At 34.4% G+C, this 21,089-nt stretch overlaps 1 protein-coding gene across 2 annotated transcripts in view; it reads right to left on the minus strand.

The window, feature by feature from the left end:
• Positions 1 to 21,089, minus strand: part of bs (blistered) — a 104,280-nt gene that overhangs the window by 74,747 nt on the left and 8,444 nt on the right. For both annotated transcript variants that reach the window (XM_065367730.1, XM_065367731.1), the window contains exon 2: positions 10,996 to 11,241. In XM_065367730.1, coding sequence (XP_065223802.1) covers positions 10,996 to 11,241 — 246 coding nt within the window. The remainder of the gene's footprint in view (positions 1 to 10,995; positions 11,242 to 21,089) is intronic.

Raw genomic sequence — 21,089 nt, forward strand, 5'->3', positions numbered from 1 at the left:
TTGATGAGAATTAACGAATTCTTTTACTCTCTGCTGCTAAAACTACACACGAGATTCGTGCTGATGCTGATTCTTCTATTACACAGCTACGGAGTACATTCTCACTCTCACGTGTACTCCTACACCTATCTGTCGAGAAAACAACCGTCTCGAGCGTCCATTTCGACTAAAAATAAAATTTATAAATACTTCGCCGTAATCGGAAATCGTCGAACATGCTACCAACCCTTTTTCGACCTATTTTACACAACGAGCGAGAGAAAAAAAACACACACGAGCCGAGCTAAGCTAACCATAAGCCAAGTCTCTTCGCATGTATCTCAACGACCGATAAATTCTTTGGTTCATTTTATTTTACAATTAACAACGAAAAAAAATATTTTATTAAAAAACACACACGTACATCATAATTTATAAAAAAAATTTTTTGATTAAATTATACAATATCACAAAAAGTCGACTACAAATATTGAATCCTCTATTTGCGGTCTTCCGTAGTATATCGTGTTACGCTCATAATAGCGTATTGTTTTTGTTGCTGTTGATTTTTTTTCCTACTAAAAATGTTCATCTTATTGCAGAAAGTTACGCATATATACATAATAATTCGCTACATCACTAACCATTTATATACAAATAAAATATTTTATAAATTTACAAATAATAAAAAAAGAAAAAAGAAAAACAACTGCTTATAGAAAAAAAATTTGCTAATAAAAAATAAAGAAAAAGAAAAACAGAAAACAACTCAACAAAATACCATATTTTCGATGAATATTTGGTAAAAAGCTCGTCGTCGTCTCACTCTACATTAAATAAATAAATATACGAAATTTTTTTCTAAAAAAAATTAAGTAAAGGGACTGAGATGAGATGAGGGATGAGGGAGGGGGGGCTTCTTGGAATCGATTCGGTATATTACCTAGATCGTCTATATAAATAGGTACTTTCACTACACGTACACATACTATCAAGTATACGAGAGTAAATAAATTCAATGAAAGACCGGCGCGAGATAATACCATGAATCTCGTACACAGCGTACGTTTCTAATCAGCTGGTCGCATCTTAAGCTTTTTACAATAATCTACACATTTTATCGTCCGCAGGTATACCGTATGGTTCGAATCCCCCGTCCCCCTGTGGTGTGGTACTAGAAAAAGTACACATACCTATACTGCATAATACCGTTCGTTTTTTCTCGGTTTTTTCGCTTTGAAAAAAAATTACACATTCGGAACTAGCTGTTCTCTCTCGCACTTATTCGAGCATATTATTATTGATGTAGGAAAATATGCGTTTTTCCATTCATTCGATGAGGGGAAGAAAGGAAGGGAAATGACCCCCGAAGAGATAAAATTTCACTGATCAAAAAATAAACCATCATATTGAAAAAGAAATTGAAACTGCAGGTAGAATAATGAGAGATTTTTTCATCAAGTAGGTAAACATGGTCATATTGACAGGTAAGTGATTTAGATAGAAAAAAAATTATAATTATCTTGAATTCATTATTCATATTCAAAGTACCCATTGCAGATTCTGATTGTACATTTTCAAATTTTTCTGTTTTGTAGTCGTAAGGGATTGATGAAAGAGATCAAAAAATAAAGCATGATTTTCAATGCAACAAATTGAAGAATTTCAGTTTTTTAAGGAAAAATATTCTCGATAATTTCACGAATGAATTGAAAATCCGACACGATATGATAAAAACGGTTAAAAACTGCGATTTCTGACTTTTTTTTCCCAAAATTTTTCATTGTCATTTTTCAAAAAGTTGGATCCAAAAATGGAGAGCAGTTTGAATCAATTCACGCGAGGTGGTGCAATCAACTCCTCATTACGTTTTTCAACAAAATCAACAACTTTACAACCTTTTTCAGCTCAAAAAAATATTTTTGAAAAATTCAAGTAAAAAGAATTCTTTAATTCTGAAAATTTTTCCGGAATTTTAGCATTTTAGGGAAAGTTTAACGTTGATATTTTTTGAAATCCTCGCGTGACCAAAATCTCATTAACCCCCCCCCCTCGTAACACTTTTTTTCCAAAACTTCAATGATCTAACCATCTCACTTGCTCAAAAATTACCGCCATTACAGCTTTTGATGAAAAAAAAAAAAAAAAAGGATTAAGTAATTTACTCCAGCTATAACTAAAGAACTATACAAGAAAAGAAGACTTTTAACGTTGGTAAGGTAAATCATGGCGACAATTTTTCTTTCCCCTGACTCAATCGACAAAAGTACCCATCACCTAACAGCCTTCCGATATTTTCTTCATTATCGATACCATTATCGCTTTTCTCGAACTGCTTTTTGAATAAATAAATAACCCTACAAAAGTACAGACGTAAAGTAGAGAAAAAAGGACACGCGAAAGCGAAGAAAAAAAAATGAAGGAAAGAACGAACGAACTAAAGAAAAAACGGAAATTGCGTGAAAATTATCAAGAGTATTTTTCCAACAGCGAGTCTTCAACTTGATAGAAAATTCGCTCCAGCGATTTGCTGCTCTACACACGCTTCATTGTACATACCTAATGTTCGTCTTTGCGTTCGTCGCATCGCCGTGCAAAAAGATAAACAAAAATGAGAACTAGGATTTCCCCCCTTATTTTTACACTCGATGTCGTCGTCGTATTTTGTACGTACTTAGTACGTAAGTATAAGTAGTTTCATCGTATATAAAATGTATGGTATTGGTATAGGTATTCTTAAAATTAGCAATTTTTCTCTCGATTGTTGAGAGAAAATGAAAACAAAAACCACAAACTAAAGTACTTATACGAAATAAAAAACAAAGCGGCATGCAAAAAACAAAACAACAAGCGTTGCATCGAGTTCAAATTTACCATTCATGAAATATGTATACATTTTTTTGACAAAAATAATGGGGTAGATATACGACGATGAATGAATGAATGAATGAATACGATGGCAAATATTCGGAGGTGAAATTTCAACTTATATGTATGTATGTGCGACGTACTCGACTATTCACCCTCGAAAATGAATAATGTAGGAATAGGTTGATGAGGGGTGGGAGGAAGGGGTTAGAAAAAAATTCAAAATTTCCTAGTCATATGAGCGAGTAAAATCATTGTAATCAAATAGGTGCTTCAATTTGTAAAGAAACGAGAAATTGAAGTTTTTAAAAGTTATTATCTTATTATATTATAGTAATTTTCCTTTTATATATTTCTTTAACATTTTCTTCTTCCTTTTCACGGTAGGTAGGTATGCATTTAAAAAATTGTTGATAATGTTCAATAACTGCCAAACACTCATTTCTTGAAAAAAACTTTGAATAAATTTTCTAGTTTTGACATTTTTGTTGATTTCAGGTTTACAATTTTGAATGCAGAAACTTATTCAGTACTCATTTTCATGGTCTTAGTTGAAAAATCATTGGTTCGATCTATAAAGAGAATCAAAAAAATCTCTCAAACCAGAAGTCATTCAACAAGATAGCTTCCTTTTCTCCTGATTCTACATACAACCATTTTTCCAACATGGCTTATAGCACTCCAAAAAAATATTCGCAAAATGCCAGCTTCTCCATCAAATTTTCTATTCATTTGTTCAAAAATTATTGCGGAAATGTTCATTTTGAAAATTTTAATAATTTTAAGGACCCTGAAATCTGCGACTGGAAAGCTCGAATTTTGACAGTAGATAACCTGTGCTACTTCCTCGTTCGAAAAACCTTCCAAATTTGAGAATGAGAGTTGGGTACAAATAAAATAGACACGACGTTTCAACTCTCATATTCCAATGATTTTTAAAATTAAATATTAGATTTCGTTTAGGTGATACCAACGCTTCTCACTCAGCGCAAAATAATCCAAAATTGAATGTTGTATTTTTTTCGCTTGATATGGTTAGTCAGATAGATATTGAATAGATTTTCTATTTTGACTAAAATTTTTATGGTGTGGGCAGCTTTTTGACAAATTTTGTTCCCTTTTACTCCAACTAACACTTGAGATTAAAAATTTTCATTTATGCAGCGTTCAGAAATTTAAAAAAAAGTATCTATTTTTTTATTGTTTTCAAGATTTTTCTGATTTTTTATGAAAAGAGGAGAAGTTCCAGAATTCTTCTAACCAGGGCAAAGGCTATTATCAATCAGGAGGGTGCCTAGGTTGCCCTTATGTTTGCAATAAGCCATGCATTTAAACCAATAGTTTTTGAGAAAAAAAAAAAAAACTTTAAGAACCTGATTTTAGTTCTTCAGTTTTAAACGTCATACGTCAAGCCTCCAAAAAATTGGTCAAAAATCCAAAATGAATGATTTTTTTTTTCAAAAATTCATAATTTCTAAAATGAGATTTGGAAACGTAATTAAGTCATCTCCTCCCCCTAATTTATCCTAAATTTGATCGAATCTGGATTATTGGAAGCATAAACGTAATACAGAGGAGGCTAACAAAGGGACTTCTCAAGATGACTAGTCCACCATAGATTTGAATTTTGAACACGAATGCGATTTTTGAAAAGAGCATGCTACTGAAACCCCCATGACCAATATTTCAGCAGCCCAAATTGATTTTTTGATTATTGGCGAATTTCTGAGAATTAAAAATCAACCATTATACCCAAACTCCTTCAAACTGAATTTTACCATTTTATGTCATCCTGGGGTCTCCGGCGCGATTTCCAATTCTTCCAGAATTTTGAAATTACTCCTACTTAACGAGTTTATTCACATTTTGCTCGATTTTCAGGCGGGCATCTCGAGTTTGTGCTTTTGACCAGCATATTTTTAATGATAACTGAACTGAAGAATACTAGTCAAAAACCTTTCCTCGAGATGTCTGCTTGGAAATCGGCTCAAATGAGGATAAGCATTTTAAACTGGTCTAGAATAAGCCATAAATCGTTTTTTAGAAGCATAAATCAATTTCCTCGCATTTTGAAGATACTTCAAAATTCTGAAGAAATCAAAAATTTTGCTATAGGCTCTAGAATGACAGGAAATGATGAAATTCAGTCCGAGAGGTTGTTGATATTAGTTTAAAGCTTAATTTCCACTTCAAACTTGAAAAATATGCCAAAAATCCGCGATATTTAATCAGAATAACCGAAACTCTGGTTTCTAGTTCTGCTCAGCATGCCCTATCCAGATCTCAAACACGTTTGCAAATCACTTCGTAACATACCGAACTCTAGCATCAGACAGTTATGGACACTTCATAAATCCGTCATTAAATAGCTTCTGTGTGTGGTATTCGGACCCCCTGGCGGGCAAGATGGGTATAAAAATCATGAAAACATATAAAGAGACAGTAGACAGAAACACTAGGCAGGCATAAATAAAAAAAAAAACCTGGGTACCTAGAGTAGTAGACCTACACGCTTAATGCTCATTGCTCGTGTACAGTACAGTGTACGAATAAGTATGGTAAATAACACGTACCAAAGAGATGTAATCGTATTTAATAATATGCGCTACAAAGAGCACATACACTATACACTATAGAGCAACAAAGTAAACCGTCATCGTCGTCGTCGTCGTCGCCGTATTAAATGTGTATATAGGTAGGTCTAGGTACATAGAAGGTGTGGATAATTTATTCCAGATGTACATCGGCGAGTGGCCACCGTTTCTGCCGACGGCGGTCATCGTGATTAACATTCTTTTAACGCGCGCCACAAAGATAACGTGCAGCGACCGGATGGCGATCTATCATTGCTAATTACCTTCGCGTAGTTCTATTTCTTTTTCTCTTGCTTATCCCTTGCGGATCCTCCTTCTTCTGCTGCTCACTGCTCGTTCACTCATTCACAATTCACATTTCAAATACAGGTACGGATACCGTAAGTAGTGTATATTTCCTTTCGATATATGCACGCGTCGGTCGACGTATATTATTGCATCGTATCGTATTTCCTCTTTAATACAGCAGCAGCTTGTGGACAATTCTCTCTATTATCGCTGCATGGCGATTGGCGATACATACCTATTTATACTCGCGTATAGATACGTATAATATATCGATAATTGAGCCCGAACGAATGCTGCTCCAAAACACTTATGTGTGGTGCTGGCTAGATCACTCTTTAATGATCATCGACCATCGTATACACATAGCAGGACACGTAACCAACGGAAGACTCCTACGAGTACTTTTTATTTTTTCATTTTACAAGGCTCGAAGCCACGACGACGACGACTACGACTCTTAATTACGTTGCTCTTTTCCCTATATCGACGTTTAATTGACCACACATTTCAATGAATTGAAAAAAAAACCTAACTAAAAAGCATTCGATTAAATGAATACGTAAATCACTCCTCGTGTTTTTATTTACACAGGGTGTCCGGTTATAAGGCATGCCTAGCGGTTAGATTCGGATACAACCGGATGCCTGATCGCGAGAATGGACAATATACTTCAAACCTGAAAGAATTTTGATACGTCCTGGAGAATTTTTTTGCCAAACGTCAAAATTGAAATGGCTGTAAACTATGGTAACACAAAAATAATCAAGAATATGAAGATTTTCTCACAGAGAAACCTGCACAAATTTGGGTAAATGAAATAGCAGTTACTCGGACCTCAGAACCAAATTTTGAATTGCGGAAGTTGATTTTTCAATCTTCGAAAATTCAAAATAAAAAGACTTTTGTGATTTTTGACAGAAAACAATTTTAGCAATTTTTGTCAAAGAATGAGACCTTCCGCATTTTTTGCAGACTTTTAGTAAATTTTTGGCAAATAATAAGACTAAATTTAAAGCAGTTTTTAGCAAACAGTGAGACTTTTTGGCAATTTTGTTTTTTTTTTCCTTCAAAAAATGGTAAGAATCGCCTAAAAATTATATGATTTGATCTTTTTACCACCACACTAATATTTTTTGTAAGACAGTTGGAGGCGTAGGGATAGGGGGGGGGAGGACTGACATCAAATTGAGTCCAAAGTTGAAAATTTTTAAATAAAAAAATGTAAATAAAAACAATCTTGGCAAAAATATTTTTACTAAGAAATACCATCAGGGACACATTTTTTCTTCACTCCTCTCACCTTTTTTTCACGGTTGTGCGTAAAAACTTCATTTTAGAACTTTTCAGAGTCTTTGTAAAAAGTGACCAACGGAAATAATTTTTGATAAATTATATTTTGTTGTATGTATTTTAAAATTGATATGTATCATCAAAAGCAAATTTTCAATCCTTCCACAAAAGTGACAAAACACGGATAAAACATTTTGATGCAGAAAAAAAATCACCAAAAAACATAAACTTTTCATCAGAAAATGGAACTTGATAGAAACTTGTACAATTTTGGTGAAAAGATAAGACTTTCGATTTTGCAACATTTTAGCAAAAGAGGCGAGATTTTTTTGGGGAATTTTGAGCAACAAATTGAGAATTGGAACAATTACTGGAAAAGAGTGAAAATTCCCCGAATTTTTGGCAAAAACCCACAATTTTCAACAATATTTAGCGAAAAACGAGACTTTTTGGCAATTTAGACAAAAGCGAACCTCTATATGGCACTTTGAGCTGAAAACGAAACTTCGACAATAATTTTAGCAAGAGACAGGGCTTCTACAAAATTTTTAGCAAAAAGCAAAACTTCTTGGCAATTTTTCGGAAAATCGGGAATTTTTGTAGGAAGCACGACTTTGGGGAATCTGGAAAATAATTGAGACTTTTTGATTATTTTTGGTAAGAAAAGCTCGAGTTTTGGGTACCTGATTTATTTTTGGGGAAAAAGTGAGATTTTGTAGAAATTCTGCTAAAAAAAACTAGATGTTTTGTCAAATTTTTGCAAAAATCAAAATTTTTTAAATTTCAGCTAGAAGCCAGACTTTTTAGCAATTATTGGCGAATTTTGCAATTTTTTCAACTTTTTAGGAATTCTTGGAATCATTTTCACCAAATTAATCCAGATCTTTGTCCACTCCAGACTTCCAAGACACTTTTTAGAGCTCAGATGAAAAATCTCCCAGATAACTTTTTGAAAAAAAAGAACTAGCTTCGTATCTGCTTTGATGTCAGATCGTCTATCATATCAATCAATCAAAATTTCACAGGCAACGTGTCCAATGAGACCTCTAAATTCAATTGCAGAACTCATACCGGACCTCTACAGAATCAGCTTCAAATTTTAAATGCCCCCCCCCCCATTCCCCACTTTCATCCAAAAAAATTACCGCTTCTTTGTTCCAAAATTCGTCATTAAAAAAAAATATTAATAAGCATCACAGCATTAATTATTGAAAAGAATTCGTAGTCTCTCCACATTTGACGTCGTGAGACAACCCCCCCCCCCCAAACAAATAGACCCAATTATTCCCGAATTTTTTGACCGGACAAGACATCCCCTCTTTCCAAACACACCATCGAGACCAATACCAATATCTACAATCAACCAACACCTCATCCAACGTTCATCAGGGAAAGTTTATTAGCACAAGAAAGCACACACAGCTTCGTTTACGTTCCGGCAAAATCAACGCGAATTTGTCAAAGAGCACCCGTCGCGGCAAAAATACTAGATTCCGTTTATCTTTTCGCCGGCATGCAACCTGTTGTAAAGAAAAGGTCGCCACACACGTACTCAAAGATCAGGAAGTGCACCAGGTAACACGCGGCTAAAGTAAATAGTTTCAACATACCATATTTGGGGGACAATATAACGACGAAGGCGTACGTACCAAGACCAACATGCTGTATACGTATTCACCATCACTTCCATAAGCCTTCCAGGTGTAATAGTACCATATAGTCTCGCGGCTTAGCTTAGCGCCAGTCGAAGTCGACATAATCATAATAATCGCCGCATCAAACACACCACACACCGCACCACCTTACTCTTTTCTTCTTATTTAGCTTAACTATTTGCTCGTATTTCTCGCTTTTTTTTCTCTTCATGTACCGCTACACTACACATACATTTTCACAGCATCGTATTCGTATCTCCAAGTAGTAAAATACCTTCAATTTAATCACTCGTAGACGCAGAGGTACCGAAAGAAGTTCACCTATTAAAATTGTTTTCATACTAAAGAAAATATTGATGGTAGTACCTATGCCTCGGTCGTAATCTACGGGTAGCCAAAAAAAAAAAAAAAAAAATGAGAAAGAAAAGAACACCACCCTTCCTCCATCTCGTAACACCTTTTCATCTCTACAAACGAATTAATTTAGCGACACGATCTCGTCGTGATTGTTCGCAGTGTAAATTGACGGCGAATTATGTGCATGTCCTCTCTCTTCGCCTCCTTCCATTCACTATACTCCATCGTACTGTTTGTTCTTCTTTTTTTCACGCCTCTCTCTAGCTCTCTCCAAGACCCTACAAAGTCTACATGAACATTGAACACATGTAGCCGTAGACAAGACATACACACACGTAGCTCGTATGAATTTTTTCTTTTTATTTATTATTATTATAACCTTTTTACCTATTCTTTTTCTATTTATGCCTAATAAAGGAGGGAGGAAGAGGGAGGTGCGGTAACTAGTGGATTTATGACCTGATTTCGCCACTAATCGCGCAGCAACTGTCGTATCTCGTACATGCTGGTTCGTCAGTGAAGGCTTTTTATGACATGTGCTTAATGTGCTATATAGTCTGTAGTAAAATTTGCCGACACAGCCTCCGTGATTCATTTTGAAATTTTTATTGCGGTTCATCGAGCTCATCGATAGTATAAAATTTACTTTTTTCATTCCCCAGATCAGCGTATTTGATCAAATTAATTTTTTTAAATTTATAATGACAATTTTTCATTTTTTCTAATTTTTTTTGGATAAGTTTGACTATTAGAATAGAAAATTTATTTCCAAAAAACCATAATTTCTCGCTGAAAGTTCAAGTTTAAAGGACACATCATTTAGGGGAAAAAACACAACTCAATGAAATATTCAAAGACTAGTTGATTTTTAAAAGTTCAATATTTCAAAAATCCCCCCTCAAAAAAAAATTCCTAAAAGCTCACACAAGCCATTATATGCGAAAACTATATCAAGTCTATCATAAATAGAGGTACACACGTGAAAAATCAACCATAGTCCGGTGCGCGGTCGTCGAGGTAAAACATTTAGAGCCAATTCTTGACTGACACTTTGATTAATAACGTCCATAAATTAGAGCGCAAAGATCTATTGTTTTATTTCCATCATTTACACGACTTAGCTCACTTTTTAGGGCTTTATATATTTCAAACGTCTAATGATACTTACAGGTACTTCATCAAGTCGTTCGGTTATGAATTTTCGGTCGCCTATATCGCGATGGTATAACCAAAAAAGGAACGAAGATGGTTCAGAAAGAAAAAAAACTCCACCGGGTTTATTATTTGTTGGTACGGTTAATTGAAAAAATTCCAAATTCGCGGTATCATTAATACATATTATACGAATCTATGGTATCTTTGCTGGAGGGAGGGGAGGGGAGGGAGCGAAGAGTGAGGTAAAACCTTTATAGTCGAGTACGTCGCACAGGTAGGTCTTTTAATCAAACATGAGAATGGTACGTAGATTAGATACCTAATTCTTATAAATTGAAAAAAACCAAACACACACAAACAAAAAACCAAAATTCATAAAAACCATGCTATACTACAAACTAGTCAGTACAAAGTACTAGAGAAAAAACAACGTCCCAATGTCTTGTATGGACGTAAAAAAAAAAAATTGAAAAATGAGAAAAAAAATAGATCTCATGCAAGCTAAATCACCGTTGCGGATGCGAATGTGGAATATGAGGTGGATACATGGAATGGGGAAGCGGAGACGAACAAGAAGGGTGTTGATGATAGCCGCCAGCGCTGGCTAACATCGGACTAGGGCTAGAGCAGGGAATTAACGAAGGAGGAGATTGAGTATGAGGATGAGACATGTTCAGCATGTGCGGAGAAGAGGTCGCGTGCTGATGAGGATGCAGATGCTGCTGATGGTGAGGATTTGGATGAGGAGCTAGCTGGTGACTACTAGATAAATGAGAATGAGGCGAGCCTCCATACACCAGTTGTCTTACTTTGTCGTCGTCGCCAACGTTATACGATAGTTCAGTCTCTTCGAAGCCTGTCGCCGACATACGCTGGTCGCCGGAACCGCTGGGACACGGGTCCGGCGAATTCAGGCACATTTGTATCAAATTCTTGCCCGACTCCGAGGTGATCATCGGCTGCAGTTTGCGGGTCGCGAACGTGTACACGTGACCCGTCTCCGAGGCTACCAGCAGCATTACTTGGGTGCCGGTTAGCGTTGATAGTTCGTACGCCTGCGAACAATTTACAAAAAAAATACAATTAAAAATATGTATCTAGCAAATTTTTCAAGGTCAACGTTGCAAAAACATAAGTAAGTGTACAGTTGACGAAGAAAAGAGCACTAGAAAAAAAAATAAGGGGTGACAAGTGGTCTGTGGTTTCTTATTGTCTCCTTTTAAAAATAGATCAGTTGAGGACCCATCGGATATTTCTCAACAAATGATAGCAGATCAAACGGAAAATCCAGGATCTTAAAATGTTTCAAATTCTCCAAAATATTCCAAAAATTGATTGGAATGATGAAGAGATCAAATGACTAGTAGTTATACCAGAAAAATATATTTCTGGTCAGATTTTAACTACAATAGAGACGCAACCCTTGCAGAAATTCTGTGACAATGACCGACAGTAATTTACAATTTTATAACAGTTACTGTTAAGAACTGTTAGTAATTAACAGTTTTTGTTAAGAACTGTAAGTAATTAACAGTTTTTCATCGATTGCTGACAGTTATACTCAGTAACAGTTAGTTTCTTGATGATTTCCAAATGTTACCAACAGTTATTGCCAGAGACATGGCGGCTACTTGACAGTTACTTACAGTTACCGTTAGTGTCATGACAGTGTCTAAATTTTAGCATAAGAAAATTGGCATTGATTGGGAAACGCTTGCATACAGGCTGAATTTTGGTATACTGGCCTATTTTTATAACCTGAACACGAATCCTTGGTGTCTCTGATGTCTGTCCCTAGTTTGCTTTCCCACCAATTGTGGATTTTAGCCCCCCAAATGAGGTTTTTCTCCCGTATCTTCTCAAATTGCGGTCCTAGCTCAAAAATGTGGTCCATAGAAGTTGTTCTACATCAAATTTCTCATCAGATGACCTATGAACCAACTTCGTCCCCCAAGGGGAGGTGGACCTAGAGTCAATCAGCATCGAATAATAAAACGCTCAGGGGGAAGCTGAATTTTGGTATACTGGTCCATTTTTACACCCTTAAAACACGAATCCTTATTCCTTAGTGTCCAACCGGTTCCTAGTGACCTTTCCCCCAATAGTGGATTTCAGCCCCCCAATGAGGTTTCCCCCCTACCCCCTCAAATTGCAGTCCTACCCCAAAAATGGGGTCTATGAAAGTTGTACATCAAATTTCCTATCGATGATCTATAAAACAACTTCGTCCCCCTGGGGGAGGTGGACCTGCAGTCAATTTAATATAAGGGGATTTGAATATGAGTCCATGATAATTGATAGGTATGAAATATGTTTTTTTACAACAATTTTGACCTCAAATGGATTATGAACTCAAATTATTCCAGTAGGGAGAACCTCTTTCAACCCTTCATATGTACCTATCATGGCTCATATTCAAAAAAAAACCTATATTCATTTGACTGCAGGCCCACCCCCCTTGGGGGGACGAAGTTGGTTCATAGGCCATTTGATGGGAAATTTAACGTAGAACAATTTTTATGGACTTCATTTTTGGGCTCGGACCGCAATTTGAGGAGATACGGGAGAAAAACCTCAATTGGGGGTTAAAATCCACAATGGGGGCAGAAAGCTAGGGACAGGTGGGGTAGACCAAGGATTCGTGTTCAGGGTATAAAAATAAGTCAGTATACCAAAATTCACCTTGTGGTACAATGTTGGTAAATGAAAACAAAAAGTTGAAAATCATTATCACTTGAAAATTTTTAAAGTCCAGAGTGTTGAGAGGTGCATATAAAAGCATTCAGCACCAGTCCTTCCATCAGCTCCAGTGGTCTAGTAGGTAAGTCAGGTGAATAATGCAGTGGTGTGCAGGAGGTCACGGGTTCGATCCCAACCCCAGGTGGAAAATTTTTTTAGGTTTTTCAAAATTTTTTTGGAAAGAATTCTTCAATTTTAGCACTGCCGCTTACGGGGAAGCACTAAATTCAATAATCAAGCCACATATTTCCACGCGTAATTTTTAGTCAAATCACTAACAATTATTGTTAGTGATTTCACTAACAGTTACTTACATCCTTAGAAGGTGACGAAAAAACTGTCAGTTTTTTTTACTAACAATAACTGACAAGGAATTTTTGCAAGGGAATGTTGACATAAGTAGAAATAATGGTATTTTTTTGAGACCTAATTCTTTCAATAAGTCTGGAAAATAATTTTTCTAGATCACACAAGTGAGATAAAAATGCTCGGATATCTCAAAATGTTTGAATACATAGATAGCTATAACTTTGAAGATTTTTCTGAGGTCATATACCAATTTCAATAACCAACGTGTTTTGAGAGCTTTTGGAAAGGAGTGAGGGAAAGTCTTTATATTGGGCCCAAGTTTTTCAAAAAATATGGACCGATCGAATCCACCTCTCTCCCCATAATCGATTAAGGTCATTCAGTCTTATTCGATATAGGGATTCATTTTAGGGTTATTTAAACATATTTTCAGATTTTTACCTCGTAATTCGTCATCATTTCAATGAAAAATCAACACAACAATGGATTACGTCGGTTACGAGTGTATTCAAAAATTTATAAATCTATTTTGTAGTTCAACTGCTCAAAATCGTATTCTCAGGTGTGGTGGATCATCATGTTCTTCAAGTGAACATATGCTTGGAAATTTCTCTGTTACTGAAGGTTTCGATGCCCAAATAAAATCTGCAGTTTTCCATATTTTTTTTTAGAGAGAAAAAAAGAGGAACGAGACAGACTATGATGATTCCACTGAAATTTGATGAGTATTTTAATTTCAAGATACGTTTCTTCCTCATACCTACTGCCCAATTTTTTCCACATACTTCACAGGTCTGAGTTCACAGTATTCCCGATCAATATAGTTATCGGGTATTTCTTTAATTCTCTGATTCACGCGAAAATAACCATTTTTCAGTTGAAAATTTTTTTTCAATAAATTTCAGGAAATTGGCTCTATTAAAACGAAAAAAAAAATAAAAAAATAAAATAAAAATTTCTCATATTTGGGGCAAAAAATATCAGTTTTTAACAAAAGTAAAAATCATCGCTATTTTCGAGTTCAGCACTAAATTTTAACCCATTTTGACAGTTCTGAAGTGTATTTTATTCCTGATGATTGGAATACATTTTTCCGACTAGAGAACACATACAACTCATCAACTTCGATTGAGCTGAAATTTGACTCATAGAAAGAGCATGTCACTCGCACCTCAGAACTAAATTAATTTTCCAAAAAGACCAAAACCATTAAATCTTGAGATGAAAATTTGAAAATTGGTTTGTATGCTGAAGTCGACCTTCTAAAATCGATTTCGACCACTTTTAAACTGATCTTAAATTTATTTAAAAATTCCAAAATTGTAAATAAGTTGCATAACCCTCTTAAAATTGATCCCCCAAATCGATTGCGACCACTTTTGAGACGATCTGGAGCCTATAGATAAAGTCTACTTTTCTTCAGCAGTTTCGTGTAACAATTTGTAACTACGAGGAATCATAAATTTAAAAAAATGTTTAAATTGTCAATTTTTGCTGAAAAGTTACTCAAAACTGTTTCTACCCTTCTAATTCTGATCTCCCGATTCGATTGCGACCACTTTTGAGACGATCTGGAACCTCCACGCAAAAATTTACTTTTCTTCAATAACTTCAAATTGCTCCAGAAGGCCTTACAATCAACTCAGCAAGTAAAAAAATTTTAATTCCACTACAAACAACATTCCGAATCAATTGGGGCGCTTGAATCGCGAATCTAAGGCGATGGGTTGAAAAATGCATTTTTTAAAATTTTAATTAAAAATCAAAAATTGAAAAAAAAATTCAAAATATTTTCTTTTTGCGATAGATTGCTTAAAATTTTCTCCATCCACTTGACCTACCGAATTCAACCAATCGTCCCAGATTTGCGATTCGCCGGCTAAAATCGATTCATAATGTACTTCAGATATAGGATTAAATTTTCAGCATCTGAAGTTGATTACAACACCTTCTGAAGCGATTTGGCATTACTGGAGATAGATATATTTTTGCTGGAGGCTCTAGATTGGCTTGAGCATGATGTGAGTAAACTTGTAAATTGTATCTCTATATTTTGATTAATAAAATTTTTTCTATAACCAAGCACAAAAAAAAGTGACAAAAAAGGGCTATTTCTGGCAATGGCACTTTCAAAAATTCATCAACTTCGGCAGCTCAAGATTTGGTTCCAAGAACAAAGTTTAAAAAATGACAGATTTTATGGAAATTGGTTAAAAATAATTTTCAATTTACAAAAAAGTTTGTAAAATTCACTTCAAAAGCACTTTTTCGACCATAAACTATACCCACCGTGTCTCAACATCACTCAAAAAAATTCTCAACATACCAAAACATAACAAAACTATCATTCACTCATTTTACTCCAAAAAGCAAATCAATTCTCGTAATAGCATTCCGATTTTTTCAACATTCACCATAAAAGAAATACAAAAAAAAAAACAACAACCACACAGGAAACCGTACATTGCAGATAATCTAAAAAAAATCTCGCAGAGCATAAAAATACACCATGGCATTTCATCTGGTAAATTTTTTTTCGCGTTAAATCGTAGGAGACTTCAGCAGTTTAGCTGGCACCTTGCAAAGGATCAATTTACTTGTAATTTGGTGGCGAGCTAGCGATCCCATCCGCGATTCGTGGAAATCTATATACGAATATAATATATGCAATACATGCATACACGTAGTATAAACCATAGATACATATAGACGGATAGAACACACATTTGTAATATGTACGTATAGGTATACGTACCGTAAACAATAATTTTTACATCGTGAGCGTATTTTTATAACATACGCTGCGTTTAGTTCGCAACTCTAAACAGCTCACGGTGAAATAAATGTAATCATACGCATAAATGTGAACACACACATATCGTAGAGCGCCAGTAAACCAAAGGTTAGGTTAACCCTTTCTTACCACCTTTCCCTCGTAGACCAAGTTCTACTGTATCTCATCTACAATATGAACGTAAGTCCAAGTACATTTATATCTGCTATATGTGTATGAACATGTGTTCTTTTTTAATAGCCACCAATACATACTGATAGATACCGATATTAAACAGTACATCGTATATAGTATCTTCTCCACCTATAACATTTATCTTTTATCTGCAAAATATATGCATACTTGGGACTTACACGCCACACAAAATAGTTAAATAAAAGAATACCTAGACCTACACACATAGCCAGGTAAATTCAAGCAGAAGTATGGTAGTATTCTCTCTTTAGGCCTTGAATACACTCGTACATCGTCATGAATGACTTATCTATCGCTCACATAACTGCATATTTTTAAATACTTTGATTTTAATCTATCTGAAAAATCTATGTAAGTACATATATTAGATATAAGAGGAACAGTCTTTTTTACGATACGTAATGAAAAAAAAATCCTCGTGGTTGTATTGAGTTCTTTTCTGAAATTAATTGAAGTTGGTTTAGATGAAATAAAACATCCAAATATTCAACAAAATCCGCCTCCTCAACGATCATTTTACGAATGGATCCTGGCAGCTCGAGCCTCGAGCTCAATATTTTCCGCGGCGGTTTCGTGGGGAAACGCAACCTCTTCCCGAGGTTCGTTACAACGTCAAAGTGGAACTAATAGACATGAAGGGGTTTCATTTTCACACAGCGAAATTCCTGACTTTTTTCACAAAAATCTTCAAATCGTTTCAAATCATATTTTATTATCCTCATCATTAGCAAAACAAATTCAGAATAAGACTCGAGCCCTTGATATTTTTATCTGGAACTTTAAAAAAAATTACCAAGTAAAAATTACATATGATCCAAGTAAGCGAATTGAGAAGAGAATTTATTAAAAAATTATATTTTCAAAAATTGAAAAAGAGTTTTTTCGGAAAGTGACAATTTTTGACTTTTGCGAGTATTTCTGAATTTTTAATCTACATACAATTTGACTTCTTAGCCAGCAGACGTTTTGGTATAAACTACTTTCAAAGGTTTTCATTTTTTTTTGTTTTTTGTTTTTTTTGTTGAAGGAAGGGATAGAAATTTGAACTACAAAGTTCATCAGTTCATTTTACATCTTTGCAATTAAAAAACAAATTATGCAAATTTCTCGACTCATTCAAACTTTTTTCTATTTAATTTTTCGGTTTTGTAGTCCTCCCCCTCCCATCCCTCCAAAAAATTCTAGACTTCTACACTGCTTCTGGATTTAGGTACAGTTTAATTTGTCCATTGTGCCAACTTTTAAGCACTCACAAAAGCATTTGATTTCGTAATGATTTGTTTTCTGAAATTTTCTAATTTATTAGGCAATAAAAAGAACACTCTTCCTTTTGGAATTTGTTGATAAGATGAGAAAACACTTTTTTGAAATGTAAAAGTGAGTTTTACTAAGTTTGCTTCACGATTGGGATAACGCCAATAGTAATGACCAATTTTTCCAAAATTTTAGTGGACTCATTAATAATGAACTGTTGTAATGAGAAGGGCGGAGGGAGGAGAAGTTATGGATTGAACCATTCACTTTCTCCAAAAAATTGTCTCGTAATTTCTAGCACGTTGAAAAAATCAAAATGTAAACTCAATTCTTCCCTTAATTTTCCAAAAATTAGAAGTTCGTAATTTTTACAAATTTTCCTGTTTCATCTTTTTTTTGGTACGGACAAAATTACATAGTTTTTTTTAAAAATCGAGAACATTAGAAAACTGATGAGCTTTATGGGTGTTGCAGTTGAAAGATCAAAAAATACAGAGTGGCGCATAAGTCAGTATTCTGATTTTCACGTTTAGTTTTTCGTAAATAAATCAAAAACTAAGCATCCTAGAAAAAAACTAATGACATTATGTCGATTGGAAATTTAATTCTCTACAATTTTCCTCGACTGCATTTTTCCGTAGAGTGCTTTTTTCCGCCTCCAGACTGATTTTTATGAAACGCAGTTTGCAAATTTTTCAAAAGTATTTCAAAAATTCACGAACTGTTTCATAAAAATCGGTCTGGAGGCGGAAAAAAGCACTCTACGGAAAAATGAGGTCGAGGAAAATTGTAGAGAATTAAATTTCCAATCGACATAATGTCATTAGTTTTTTTCTAGGATGCTTAGTTTTTGATTTATTTACGAAAAACTTCGGAATACTGACTTATGCGCCACTCTGTATAATGTTGAACTTCAAACGAAAAGTGCTGAATTATTTTACTTTCTTTCAAGTTGAGGGACTTGAGAGAGAAAATTGTAACACTTACAAAAGTTGAAAATTTTGTTGAGTTTTTTAGGTTTTTAGAAATTGGAAGACAAGCGTAGGTATGTACTTCAAAAACTTTCAATTCAGAAGAAATATGTGCCAGAAAGTTAAAGTGGCATTATTATCAATTTGTTTCAACTTGTCACTTTTTTTTCAAATTTTAATTTCTTATCCCAGAGATTAAACATTTTTTTACTTTTCTCAACAGTTTAATAAAAAGTTACAGGTAAGTAATAGGTACTATAAGTAAATAAATCAATTAATGAAAACTTTTTAAAATTCTTTCCATCGAAATCTGATATATTAAACAGAAAGTCAATAAATTCTTTGTACTTGATGAAATGATGACCTCTTCTATTTTTCCAATAACAAATTCAAAAAAAAAAAAATTAATCGTGAATTTACAGCATTACTTTTGTTTTTTCTACGGCTTATTTTTGCCCTGAAATGGCACATTTCAATACAAAGTCAATAAGTTATTATAAATCATACTGGATAATATTTTTTTTCTCTTCATTTCTCTCTCATTTCAACGTAATCCCATATTATTTTTCCATCACTCAAATTCTGACATTTCATTTAAATACCTGATAATCCTTCGTATTATTTCTCGAATTTCTAGTATTCCGTAAAAATCCATTAAAGTGTATGCTTGATAATAAATTTCATTATTTTTTTCGGAATTTTATTCTGAAAAACATACAGGATTGTGTACACAATACACATTGAAAAAATTCACTTGATCTGCAAGAGGAAGAAATGCAAATTCAGCATAATCACCGGATCTCTTTTCCCCTCATAAATGCTAAGCATATGAGAGCCATGAGCCAATATCGGCGAAGGATACAGGAGGATGACAGGATAGGCATACGTACTTTGCTATCTGTTTCCACCTCTCTTCGCCTTTCGTCTTCATTCATTATTTACAACTCTCTCGAAAGTGTGCAAATGTGCGATATGAATAGTTATTTTCACGCTACCGTACCTCTTCATCAATTCATCGCGTATATAGGTATGACGAGCCATACTTACAATATATACTACAAAATACACTGTATACGTTATAAAACCATACGTACGAGTATAAGCTTCGGTGTACGTAGTATTTCTCTATCTCTGCCTGTCTATTCGCACAATGACGAGCATTTGCCTCTCGTCCCATAGTACGATAGTCGTAGTCGTCGTACATAAAACAAATTCCATTATGGTAGTTTTAACTTTTTAACGCCATTTTATGTGTATCTCGTATAGTATTCGCCTTTTGCTACAGCCACCGCCGAAGTCGAATGAGAATAGAGTACTTAACGTGTGTATAATACGATGCGCGTACGAAGAAGAAGATGGCAATCGACGTATAAATGTGATAAAATTCAACCGAAGATAGGGTGACCGAAGGGTGTAGCTGTAGGTGCAGGGTATGGCAAGAATTTTTCAAGTATTGCCAGCCGTCGGCTCGTATACGTCGAATGTGAATGTTTCTTTATTGAAGAATGAAAATCGAACAATACGAATCGTAAATCGTAATTTAATCTCTTAAGGCTTTAAATTTTCTATTTCATCGATATAAGAATGGCAAAGGTGAAGAGAAAATAGCGCTGTACCGAATGAAGACGCCGACAATCAAAATTCGAGGCGAAAATTTCACGTAGTTTATACTTTTTCCATAGATGTGAGTACGAAATTCTTGTAAAGGGTAAGATATTGAAAATCAATCGAGTAGGAAGGTAATTGATAGAGGTCAGAAAGACGGTACAGCTCACAATTTCGAAGAAAAAATAAAACGATATGTAAGATTCGAAATGATTATACACATTTCAGGTGCTAAAATTCATTTTTTGATTTTTGGCATTTTTGAAAATCTAAATTAGGCTTATTTCTCATGAAATAAATCATAATTTCATTAAATAGGCAAAGCGCTGAAATTTAGTAGCATATTTTTTAGATCTCCCGAGTCGACTGGTGATGGTTCCGAACTGTTCTAGAGCCTCTCGCAAAACTTTTAAATTCTCCAGTATTTAAAAAATGATTTAAAAAAAAAAACTGTAAGCAGGATGAAAATGAAATTATTCAAAACCTATAAACTCGGATTTACCATATTTCTAACTCTTTCGGTCAATTTAGACACAAATTTTCAAAATATTTTCATGTCGGTTCAAATCCAAAATTTTCTCCATCGAAATTTGGTGTATTTTGAGATCCTCTTTCGATTCCTATACTTTCCTTTTCAAGGCATATATAATTTAAAATATCAAAAATTGCAAAAAAAAACCAACACTAAAAGATACTTTTGAGATGAATTTCAATTCGAATTACCTTTCAACAATTGACCACGACCATCTCCATTCAAATTGATCTAGACCGTTGATTAATCTTTGATCGAAAAAAAACTGACTGAAACTTGATTATTCACAGTTCCAAACTTGAAAAAACCCGCCAATTAAGCTGATTTCAGATTTCGGGTTTTTTATTAAGTCAACCCCTCGATTAAATGTTGATGGTTTTCTCCAAAAAAAGAGCGTTTTTGTGACCTCATATTGGATTTGAAGGTTTCTTGGAAGATTAGATGTTTAAACAGTAAAAAAATACGAGCATTTCTACAAAAAATGAACTATGTACAAATGAAAAT

This window comes from Planococcus citri, chromosome 5 (genome assembly GCF_950023065.1).
Source record: "Planococcus citri chromosome 5, ihPlaCitr1.1, whole genome shotgun sequence".
Taxonomy (NCBI): Eukaryota; Metazoa; Arthropoda; class Insecta; order Hemiptera; family Pseudococcidae; genus Planococcus; species Planococcus citri.